Source organism: Rhamphochromis longiceps, linkage group LG14 (genome assembly GCF_057381845.1).
Source record: "Rhamphochromis longiceps isolate RC_006_pf linkage group LG14, R_longiceps_female_GT1.1, whole genome shotgun sequence".
NCBI classification, from domain to species: Eukaryota; Metazoa; Chordata; class Actinopteri; order Cichliformes; family Cichlidae; genus Rhamphochromis; species Rhamphochromis longiceps.
Genome location: NC_140570.1, coordinates 17,314,051 through 17,326,501, shown reverse-complemented (window position 1 = coordinate 17,326,501; position 12,451 = coordinate 17,314,051). Strand labels below are relative to the sequence as shown.

The 12,451-nt window shown below is 39.5% G+C and overlaps 2 protein-coding genes across 3 annotated transcripts in view; one reads left to right on the top strand and one right to left on the bottom strand.

The window, feature by feature from the left end:
• The window catches only part of gramd1bb (GRAM domain containing 1Bb), a 117,855-nt gene that overhangs the window by 16,066 nt on the left and 89,338 nt on the right, over positions 1–12,451 (top strand). The window lies entirely within an intron of this gene.
• On the bottom strand, positions 4,192–5,034 carry LOC146653878 (uncharacterized). The gene has a single exon (XM_085380680.1). It carries the CDS (start codon positions 5,017–5,019, stop codon positions 4,192–4,194), a length of 828 nt encoding a protein of 275 aa, XP_085236806.1. The 5' UTR covers positions 5,020–5,034.

Sequence of the window (12,451 nt, the reverse complement as noted above, 5' to 3'; positions counted from 1 at the left end):
GCTTAGACCCTCCCTCAGGCTACTGGCCTGTATGAAAAACATCTTTCAGGTTATGGTTATTTTTTAGAACAATTCCCTTTGCTTTTTTGACATATTTGAGATTTTGTTATTCCAAAAATGCTTTCTCTATAATGGAAATCACATCACATCAAGGCAATGCATTAACCTTTTGATGGATATCCATTCAAAAAGTCCCATTTTCTGAAATGTAGTCATCTACAATGCACAAGGTGATTCTTCAGTCTCTGAACCTTGGCTGAAAGGTTTGCGGGATCCAGCTCCAGGAACACTTCTTGAAGTACCTCGAAGCAATATTTGAGATTGTTGGTTTATTTCAGATCCACAGCATAGACTAGTCCCAACAGATAGCAACAGGCTCTGCTGAGATCCCGAGATTACCGAGAACAGTTATGCCCTCAATAACGATCCCTACATCACAAGGTTTGAGTGACCCATCTTGGTTCTCCAGCACGTAAATCTTCATCACCTCCTCAGCCAAAGCCTCAACACAGACATCATCAGCATCCTCCTATAGACATAAGGAACTAGAGTAAGCTTACTTTTATTCCACATATTTTAAGACATGGACACAAAAAGGCTGTTTTCACATAAAATCTGAAGCTACGAATTTGAAGACTGAGATCCTAAATTTTAAGCAATTTGAAGTAAATGCTGTTCTCTGATATACTTCATAGCTTTAGTTTTTTCGCTGGATAAGTTCTTTTGGAATAAGTGGGGGACGTCCAGCAGCGATACACAACATGATACAAAAAGTTACTTAATGTTTCCTTAATAGCTGGTGAAGGGTTTCAGTCATCCAATTCATGGTGATCCTAGTAGTTTGAGTGAAGGAAACTAGACTTCTTTAGTTCCTTGAAGATGTTTCGCTTCTCATCTGAGGAGCTTTTTTTGCATATCTACTGGACTGAGGAGTCCAGTTTCCTCCTCTCAAACCTACTACAAAATGTTAATGCTGCAGTGATGACATTTTCATATCTGTCATGTTCTTAAATATATCCGCAACATTGATGGGCAAGTCTAAAGCAACATAGAGATTGGTAGTGCAATAACACCATCTATTTGTCCGTTATTCAATGTGTCAGACCGACTGATCTTTGGATTATTAAATCCAAATATATATATATATATATTAGGGGTGCAACGATACACAAAATTCACGGTTCGGTTCGGTTCGATACTTTGGTGTCACGGTTCGATATTTTTTCGATACAAAAAAATGTTCATGCCTTTTTAATTTGTCATTTATTAAAATTATAAATATATATTTTAACTCAAAAGTACAGTTTTTAAATTTAACCCTAACCCTTGTGCGTGTTTTTTATTTTGACAGCGAATGCGCACCTGCGGACCACTTATGTGCAGCCCTGGTTATTTAGCTCGTCATATTGCAGCCACAGAAATTCTTTTGTCCATGAAACCATAAAGCTGCACTTTCTTTTTGCCTTATAGTCTGATTTGTCATAACTTCTCCGTTTTGTGGTAAGCTTTTCTTTGGCTGTCACTTCTTCACCCTGACCTGTCTTATTTGGCTCAGCAGAACTAAAATATATATCTGTCTGTGAAGGTTCTCAGTCATCCAGGTCATCGTAGTCAAATATAAATCCTGCTGCTTTTACACACGCACTCACATAAGCTCAGCGATTCTCTGCGCGATCAACCTCTCACATGTTTAAGCTTGCTGCGGGAGATTTCACTTGTCGTGTTTGCATAGTAAGCTAACGATTAATAAGACGATGTCAGAGGAATTGGTGCGCAAATTATCATCACTCACAGATCAGTGCTGTCGCTCTCTATACACAGTTCCGCGATTGCAAAGTGAAAGCAAAAAAACAAGCGCAAATTCAAACGCGATTTCAATATGTCACATATTGACAGTGGCTCACCGATGCCAATGACATAATTACCCAGCTACATTTCTGAAAGAATGCAAAAGCATTGACATATATTTTTCCTTCCTACAATAGCCCGACGGGCAGGGCAGAGATGGATTTTAGTACCCCGACTGAAAAAATCGCTAGCCCCGGGACGTCGGGCTAGCGATATTGCAAGCCCTGTATCTGATTGAGGAATCACTCATCTTTGGAAAAGAGAGTTTATTACAGAGAAATGTCTATTTCCAAAATAAAAGCTATACTATCCGCTTCTTCTGGGCTATATTCTCAGCAACATATTAAACAGCTGTCTAAATGACTCGGCTAAAGTTAGTAGCATGCTTGCTTGTTTTTTTTCTGCTTCCACTTGTCTTTTGCACTAGGATGATGTCGGCGTAAATGTGCAGTCATATTCGTTGTGTTCCCACTAGTGCTTTCAGGTTAATCTCGTTGAAATGACCTTAACGCCACAACACGGCAAATCTCCGTTAACGAGCTACAGCCGATCGCCCCGTGCATGGGGCTAGACGGCCAACACTTAACGAGCTAACTGCGCTAACACACTAGTTCCCACCCATGTAATTGAGCATTGCATGGCACATCCAACATACTGTTTTACTTTAGTCCATGACTCACTTACCTTCAGGGTCATACGTCACATGAAAACCAAAATAATTCCAAACGCCAGATCTGAATGAGGGTGGGGGAGGTCCATGTTGTAAGGAGAGCTTAACTTCTGTCTCGCTAGCTTGCCCTGCGCTCTTCCTTCTGACGATGCTGTCTGTGTTGAGCGCTCAGTGAATCTGCGTTCGACTACTCCGCCTAGGCTGCACTGTCGACCCTAGGCGGAGTAGTCAAACGCAGATTCACTGAGCGCTCAACACAGACAGCATCGTCAGAAGGAAAGTTGATAAGATAAATTACAAATTTTGTATTGTTCGATACATATGCGTACCGAACCGAAAGCACTGTATCGAACGGTTCAATATCGATACGAATATCGTTGCACCCCTAATAAATATATAAATATATATATATATATATATATATATATATACATACATACATACATATATATCAGACAGTCAATCTGTCTGATAACAGAAATAGCTCTAACTTCTGCCTACCAGCTGACTTTATAGCATCCCTAACTTACACTGAACGGTTTTATTCAGTGAGTTGTTCTTTGATTCTTTCCCATCTAAAATGCATTAGGTTCAAAGATTTCTCAGAATGAGTGTCTTCAGCATTATTGTTAAAGGCAAAGGTAAACACTGCTACATTTACAACTAATTTTTAAATAGAGTCTACATATAAATTCTGCATTTTGCTCTAAAACCACAAAATGCACAACTACACAGCCAAAGGGACATATTGAGCATTCACATGTGAGATCTGCGCTCCTATCGATGAATATTTTTAGAGTGTTGTAGAAGCAACAGCTCAGCCGAACATTCTGTCACTAAAAATCCAAAAAAAAAAAATCAAAAAGGTTTTAGCATATTCAGTCGATGAAAAGAACTGGAGCCAATCTGCCAAAAGCTCTTCCAAAGCGACTGAAGAGCTGAAATTTGAAAAAGCCAATCGAGTGTCAGCACCACAGAACAATAAGCAGCGTCGCTCTCTGAGGTGCTTCATTGTGTTGTCGTACTTAAACTGATTTAAAGTCCAGTATGCTAAAGTCTACTGTTATAGAGGCACAGTGAAACCAGCATGAAGACACATTGGCTCTGTCAGGAAAACCAAACCAAAAAAAAACTTAGTAATCTAATTTATTCTGTTACCCAGAGAGTCACAGCTTGTTCATATATAACCGTGGCATGCCATAACATCCAAATGACGTTTTGCTGTAATCTTGTGGATTTATGGTCTGCAATGTGCTGTGTAAGGAAATGAAAAAACAGAAAGAGATGAGGATCTGTTTTTTTTTAGGCAATACTTATCTCTTTTCTTTGGCAATGTTGTGACACCACAACAGGATGTTTGAAATTAGAGTTTGCCCGGTCGGATGAGTTTGATTAGTTGAAGCAATTTGTGTGCGTTAGAAACTCACATATTCACTCGTGCTCCATAAAGACTTAGTGACGAGATGCAAATTATGGAAACACTGCATTTAGACTTTTTGTCAGAAAGTTCATGGGAAGCTGTTTGGGTTGCATTTTAGATGAATTGTTGTTAAATAAAAATATTATGGTGTAATATATCATGTGTTGTTGGAGCAGACTGTTTTTGTGTGTGTGCATCCTGATGTGTAAAACCTAAAAATTGAAAGATGATTCTTTTGCACTTGTTTTCTTCTTTATCCTGGCGTTGTTCCCGCTGGTGCAGGGTCCGCTCTTCGGCAAAGGTTTCTCCATTTGGTTCTGTCCAAGGCGTCCTCAGGTGATGCGTTGATAGTCTTAATGTCCTTCTTTATTTTGTCCATCCACCGTTTCTTCGGTCTGCCTCGAGGCCAGCATCCTTCTGGGTCAATCATCATTGCCATTTTTGCTACAGAGTTCTCATCGCTTCGAATCACGTGTCCATACCATCTCAGGCGGGACTGGAGCATCTTTTCCTTAATTGGGGCTACACCTAGTCGTTTCCGTATGTCTTTGTTTGTAACACGGTCCCGTCTTGTAATTTCCAGGCTCCATCGGAGCATGCGCATCTCCATGGTGTTTAGGGCCTGTTCATGTGTGGTCAATGCAGGCCAACATGCAGAACCATACAGGGCTACTGGGCGGACCACCGCTTTGTAGATTTTTCCCTTGAGTCGATCTGGCATTCTTCTGTCGCAAAGGACACCAGTGACCTGTCGCCATTTTAACCAGGCTGCATTTATTCGTGCTCGGACATCGGAGGTTATATTTCCATCGTAGCTGATGACTGAGCCCAAGTAGCGGAACTCTTCTGTCTTCTTCAACTCTTCGTGGTCAATTATGATGGTGCCATCAGTTTGGGGGCCTCCTTCCAGGTATTCGGTCTTTTTCGTATTAAGCCGCATGCCATATTCATCGAGCCGGGTCTTCCAGAGTTGCGTCGTCGTTTGGGTCTCTTCTCTGTCTTTGCTGGCAAGGAAAATATCATCGGCAAAGAGGAGAGACCATGGATGAGGTAACTGGAGGTTGGCCGTGATGGTATCCATACATAGAATGAAGAGGAGGGGTGACAGAGCTGACCCTTGGTGGACCCCAGCACAGGTCCACAAATTTTCAGTTATCTGTCTTTATTTGCAAATGAATGTCCATAGATATGAATGACATGGATTATTGATAAACCTTAAACCACAGACTGACATTAAAGAGGTATGCAAGGTTTGGCAGATTTTCACGTTCATCTTTAGAGGCTCTGGGTGTAATTCACACACACTCTGAAGTGGCAGCAAGCATATGATTTCCTGACTGCAAAATCATACCAGTCATAATTACTTTCTGGAATTTGATTATCATTCATTTGTGTGTATGTGTAGTTTTGTAGTTTTGCGTGCGTATGTACTTGTACTCAAGAGGGAAAGCAAAACCTCCTCTGACATGAAGAAGTAAACAGTGCATTAAGGATGTCGTCAGCAAAAACATCCTGCTAAAGTTATTTATTGAAATACAGATAATTTAAAACTATTTGTCAAGGAAATCAAATTAGTGAGCAAACTTTAATAATCTGATGTTAACGTTATTAATTATAGCAGTGATCAGTCATTCATCTTCCCATTGTTGCCATGGAAACTAAGCCAAATTGTCTCTTCCCCACACTTGTTCTGTATGTTCATTACCTCATATCTTGTACAAACAAATGCAGGGGAGTCTTTTCATGAATCAGCTGTTTTTTGTTTTCTTTTTTTTTGAGGGGGCGGGAGGAAAAAATAACATTCTTCTGAATCTGCCAAATAGTGAGTGAAAGATATCATTCTAGAGCATACTGTATACTGCATGAAAAAAGGGGAGCCCAGAAAACTCAAAAATAGCTGATGATGATGGTTCAGTTCCTGGCTGCTGTTCCAGTCTTCATGTCAAAGTATCTTCAAGCAAGATACTGAACATCAAGTTGCTCCCCAGTGCATCCATCAGAGTTTGAATGTGTGTGTGAATGCTTGATGGAGAGCATGTATGGAAATAATGTGCTTGTATCAATGTGTGTGACAGGTGAATGAGACAAGTTGTACAAAGCACTCTGAGAGCTCAAGTAGAGTAGAAAAGCACTTATAATTAACCACTGTATAATGAAAGCTCTATCACTTTACGTGGGCAAAACTAGGTTATTCATGTTGCTATAGTTGCGTTTAAGGAATGCTATTTAAACATAGGTGTGTTATATTATACTGTTGAATGAAATTTTGAGTATATTTCAACTCCTACTAAATTTCCTATTTTGAAATTTGATTAAAATATATGTAATTGTCACTTAAAGTGTCACTTAAAAGCCTAAAGTTTTAAAGATTGAACTTGTCAGTTCACAGCGGCTGTTAGCTTGCTGAAATGATTGCAACATCACGTCACAGTTCATCTTCTCTTAACTAGATGCATACCTGGAGCTGTTATTGAGTAAAATGAATGTTATGATCTTTACAGATTATTCATAAGATGATGCGATCATCGTATCATGCAATTCATGATGCAACCATGAACCAATGATCAGGCCTGTCATTAAAACCTTTTGTTTTTTTGTTTGAACTGTGCCCCAACAATTGAAGTGTTATCTGTGGCTTTGGCAGTCTGCTTTTGTAGTAGTCTTCTGTGTAACTCAGAAATCGTTGCTATACAGCTTTGAAAAAACCTATTAGTTCAACTATAAGATGATGTTTTTATTTCTGAATAAATCTGAAAATGTTTACTGAGATCAACAATTGCTAGTTGTTTTACAGTGTACTTACTATACCATGATTGTAAGGTCTGCAGACTTAATACCACTGTGCCAGAGTTTTTCTTACTTTCTCCTGCTCAGGGTTTTTCTTTTGCATTCTTTCTTTTCACACATAAACAAACAGAATTATCCAGTGCCGCATGGTGGTCCAGTATCATTATACACATTAATTTACTACATCTAATGTATATATAAAATCACACTGCTCACCACACTAGAAATTTAGTTAAACTAGCTGACATCCAAGGCAACAAAAATGATAAAACATTAATCAGATAAGCGGGTATAGCAAGAGGAGAAGAGATGAAGAGATAAAGTTGAAAGGAAGTGACAAATTTCTACCCAGCAAAGCAGTGAGTTGTGACATTAAAGGGTATGTCAAAGTCATCAGGTCATCTTGAATAGACTCATTAGCACATACATGGACAGAAGACAAAATAACAGTGTTAAAGTTTTGAAGCCATACCTTGCGATACATCAGTGAGGCAGGTGCTACAGCTCCCTCGACCATCCTTTTCCTCTAAAATGGGAATAAAATCATGATCGGTATCACTATATGTAGCAACAGTCTGTGACACTTTGCATTCATAATTCATAATTGTGAGAAGGGAGTAGTGCACTCTACATCATATGGATAATACTATGGATAGTATGGATAATGTGTATAATTTGGGGAGATTTTGAAAGTGTCGTGTAATGCATCTATTACAAAACACAGACGGCTAATCAGATAAAATTGTAAATTTGTAAATTAATTCAGGAATTATTTTTACACTAAAATGGACTTATTTGTCCAGTATTTGTATGCAAAAGGCACCGCAGCCACTCAGTACAGGTGTATTAATGGATAACTAAGGCAGAATTTTATGTATGAATGAATGGCGGTCAGAGTGTGCGACATGAATTAATCTCAGTGATTGCACAGTACAACAGCACCGACAGTGATTTCCTACCGAGCTCTGCCTGAATGTAGCAGCACACTTTCACAGTGTAATTGGAGTCTTATCAAACTGTAGCTATTTTAGGCCTCAACCTAACAAACACAGTAGTGCACCTTTCTATCATGGATTCAGTCACTTAGACACAAACAGTGTGTCTAAGTGAGTGACTGCAATGCACAGTGGACTAAATGTAATGCCCTCTTTTAACCCGTTAATGCCTATTGTATCATATTTGATACAAACTGTTTTTGTGAGTTTATTAAACTTCAACATCATCAGTGTGATTGATTTTTTTCCAGTGAAAATGCCAGATGTAGCAGATATGATACAAATTAAAATTCATATATGCAAATTAATATCTAGTTTGTTTGTTTTTATTGTCGGACGCTTCAATAAACATTCAATTTTTTTCCAGTTTAGTGTAAATTTGCTGCAGTTAAGAAAGAAAGTAAGTAAGTGTACTTTATTGATCCCTGTGGGGAAATTCCTCTCTGCATTTAACCCATTCACTCATTGAAGCAGTGGGCAGCCATTGGGCGCCCGGGGAGCAGTGTGTAGAGACGGTACCTTGCTTAGGGGTACCTCAGGGTGGCTGTTCAGGGGAACCGAACCCCCGACCTTGCGATCAGGGGCCACAACTCTACCTACTGAGCTATCCCTGCCCTAATAAATCACCCTTAAGTCAAGTATTTGATTTACTTTGCTGTCTTAATTTCATTAGGTGATTTTCACCTGTGAGACTAATTTCCTGCCATACTTCTCTGGCTCGAGGCATTAGACTGAGCTTCATGCAAGTAGATGTTGCATACATAACATCACACATGGCTGATTTTACTCCCCTTATTTTTCTAGGCAAGATGGGATTAAAAGATCTGTGTTTTTCCATGGAAAGAAATTGCAGAGAAATGATTAAATTAAAAAACAAAAAGGTAGAATCTACAGAAATTTGAATAAGTCTTTGGGAAATACAAAAATATTAGTGCAAATATATTATAAATCTGTACACAGTATCACCGTGATAGAAAGGCCATTTGCAGCCCACTTAGCAAACTGACAGATCTGAGTGTTTCCAGTCAGCTTTCCCAGAAGCTTTTTGCCCTTTTGACAGTGAATGGTGTCGACTGTAATCAGATAGTTACAGTAGATTTGTCTCTGTCTCATCTGTTGGACTGCCTGTCTTTTTCTCTCTCTCTTTCTTCCTCTGTCACTCTCTAATCAATAGAAACATTGTTTCGGCTGTCCACAGAATCCAAGAAGCAAATTGTTTCTGTCAGACAGAAACAAATAGTCTTTTGCATGCACGAGGCCACAGAAAAAAGTCACACTCTTTCTGTGGAATGTGTGGAAACGCACAAATGCATACAGTAAACACACACCGTTTGAGCAGACGCTGGCAGACGGACTGCCCACATTGTTTGTCCGTAACCTTTAATCTTTTGTTCCCAAGGAGGCAGAGAAGGTCAGACCTCATGATACGAGACATAACGAGTTGACTGTAATCTTCTTCTATTGTGCTTCTGTTTCACGTGAAAATGAACAGGTAAAGCGAACATGGACTTTGGATGTTGCTCGATGTTCTGCCTCTGAATGCTTTTTGAGCAACAGGATACCTGTTGGATTACTTTATAGGATGAATGGCCTGTGATGACACAACAAAGGTTAGAACTTTTAGGTAGGATATAAATACTACTTAATAAAACATGTTAATTGTTTTAAAGTTATGTGACAACCAAAAACTGGTCGTTTGTGCCAGTGATGATCTGTGTGTGTCATATTAAAGACGATGGAGCCACATTTGCATTATTTTTTCAGCATTGTTGTGTCTCATAAGCCAATTAAAACCTCTAAATTAATAAAAGACTAAAACTTTGCTGGGCTACAGCTGTTTTCAGTAGTTTTACATGTGCACATTGCAGATGAAACAATTTGTCCTGACTGAATAACAGAAATAATAACCTGCTTCGGTTATTTAGAGGATCTCCTGAATATTCTCCATATGCATGAACGTTACAGCCCAAAATAACGTTACATAGAAGCATGCAGATGTAGACGGAGAAACGTAGATTGCCACTAAGAGGTTAAAAGGAGGGAGGTCATTAATGGTGTTTGGCCAGACACTGATAGGTCACCGCTCAGTGGTGTGCTCTCTGCGGCTCTCATCCGTGAAGTAACGGATCTCCGCCTCCGAGATGCATTGATTTGAGTTTGTTGTTCGGCTGTGCCAGCAAAGCAGGAGACGTCACCGGATTTGTTTTACCTGTAAGCATGGAGGATCGTCTGTGAAGTTATCCTCTCAGCCTGGCTGCGTGTGTGTCTGACAGCCGAGTGCACGGATAAGTTTGTGGAAGTCGGCGACGGAGAATCACAAAAGGTAAAGTCAGACCTTGATGAAACATGTCACACTTTCTGTTGTCGGTGGATTGTCGAGGTTGGCTGTATCGTTACCTGCTTCGAGGATCATTGAGAGGTCTAACAAGCGGAATAAGAAACAACGCGCGTCAATAATTTACAACTTCTGTCGAGTTTTTATTGAATAAACCGAGTAAACAGATCGCTGATTACCCCGCAGGGACGACGCGCCGTAATTCGGAATGAATGCAGACTATATTTCCCACATGGCTGTGAGAAGACAACGAGTCTAATCATGATCATCACAATAATACACTTGCTGTTCCTGTCCAGTTTGCCACTCGCTCTCGGAGACAGAGGCTGTTTGTGAGAAAGTTATAAAACTGGATGTTGTCGCATCCAACGAATCCAGTGAAGAGAAATAGGCCACCCAGTACTTTTTAACTGTAATAATATTAGTTATAGCCACAGAGCAGGGATGCGGGTTCGATCCCCGGCTCGCATCATCTCAGACTCCATCTTGCCATCCAAATTGTTAACTTTTTGTTGCCAGATGTATAGAAGTAAAATATGACCATTCTTACGTTTTTAGCCATTTTTATCGTGTTTCATAAAGAGATTGCCTTGTTATTAAGTTCGCCTCACACTTCAATTATAAACCTCAACTCTCACCTTGGTCTTACTGTGTACTTACAGCAATGTCTTTACGCGTGCGTTAAACCCACAAATCACGTAACTGACCTTATTTATATGTGTATAGGAAACAAGAAGCTATAACAAAGCTTTGTACACTCTCCCTTCATTTCCATTTTTCAGTTCTCACTGATTTGCTCATCAGTAAGGACAGACTACCCTATTTGTTCTTTCACCTTTTTCACTGACCACATAATCTTTTCTAGAGCTGTCCAAAGTTGGATTTTGTAAGGTTCAGTAAAGACCGGGTGTCTTCCTAGTTCACCTTTTTGTGTCCTTGCGATCTTTTTTTTCTTTCTTTTTTTTTAAACTAAAGCATTTTAGCCAGTAGCTGGAAATGTAGTTTGTGTGCTTATTTTAGTCATTTATTTTATATAAAGTAAGTTGGTCCGAGTGAAGTAATTAATACTGTTTCTTCATTCTTTTGGTGATCTGCGGGTCCAGTGTTCACGTAGAAGTTGCATATAACATTAATATTACAACAGTGAGTGGTTGGTGCTACACTGAGGTCTTTGAGAGGAAAACAATTCTTATGTGAGCATTGAATATCATGTGGTGGTGACTTAAAGGATATAGATCCTTATTTGGTATGTTTTATAATGTGACCATGATTGTCCAGCTGTTTGAGAGGACATGTCTGCTGTGCCGCATGTGCGCATCACCACAGCATGTGTTTAAAAAAAGTCTTCAGGGGGCCTAAAGCTCAGTGTGCACAGCAGAATATTTTTCACTCAGAGTGTGTGTGTGTGTGTGTGTGTGTGTGTGTGTGTGTGTGTGTGTGTGTGTGTGTGTGTGTGTGTGTGTGTGTGTGTTGGATAAAATCTGTAAAACTAAGTCTCCCAAAGGAACAGTTCAGACTGATTTCTTAAACAAACTCTAACAAAAACGATTGTTTCTGGTCACTTTAAACCTTCAGCTCCTAGCTGTGGGAGTCAGGTATCAAAGTGTAGCACAAAAATTGGTATCCTTCCAAAAACCTACTTATTTGTAGTACACTGCATATATAGCACTTGTGAAGTAAAACCGCTAAAACATTTAGTTTTTTTAGAAACTGTTACAATTTTCTCAAAATTACCTCAGACAGACTGTAATGGATTTTGTTCCTTTGTCATTCAAAACGTGAATTTTGGTCAGCTTTGGGAGAGTCATGTTGCTATCCACAGCTGTCCTTTCTTATGTTTAGCGCACAGCAGGAAATAATCTGCGTAAGATGGGTTTATGATACTACTGTGTGGTTTAGGCAAGGAAGCAGCAGAAATAAAGACTGCAGGAAGAGCGACATGACAGACTTTGTTTTAGGGAACTTACTGAACTAAGTTAGTTATCATTTGGCTGTAAATTGTTGCTGTAATACTGCTAAATGCCTGCAAGTGATATGCTTAGTAGCTGTCTCTACCTTGAATCACTGGTGTTCTCTGAGGGCAAGCAAGTCAAGCAAATAGACATCAGTTAAAACATACCAAAGTGAAAGTGATCTCTCTTCTTAGATCTCAAACAGCCTTCGTCTAATTCATTGTTTGGTTCCATCTTGTATATTACTTCCATCTTGTGGCCTCGCTTGGCTATCGCTGGAAACTAGCTTGATATGAATCCATTGGAATCTATGGTTTCTTTCGTTTTCGTAGATGAATGTGTTTTCACCTTCTTTGAACATCTTGTTGTTTTTGATCGTCTGGATAAACCTCAGGTCTTTGATGGGACTGTCTCTACCTCTGCTTTCACTGCACCTTGTGTGTG

Excerpts from the sequence above, each read along its gene's own strand:
- LOC146653878 (XM_085380680.1), bottom strand. The coding sequence starts at position 5,019 with ATGGATACCATCACGGCCAACCTCCAGTTACCTCATCCATGGTCTCTC.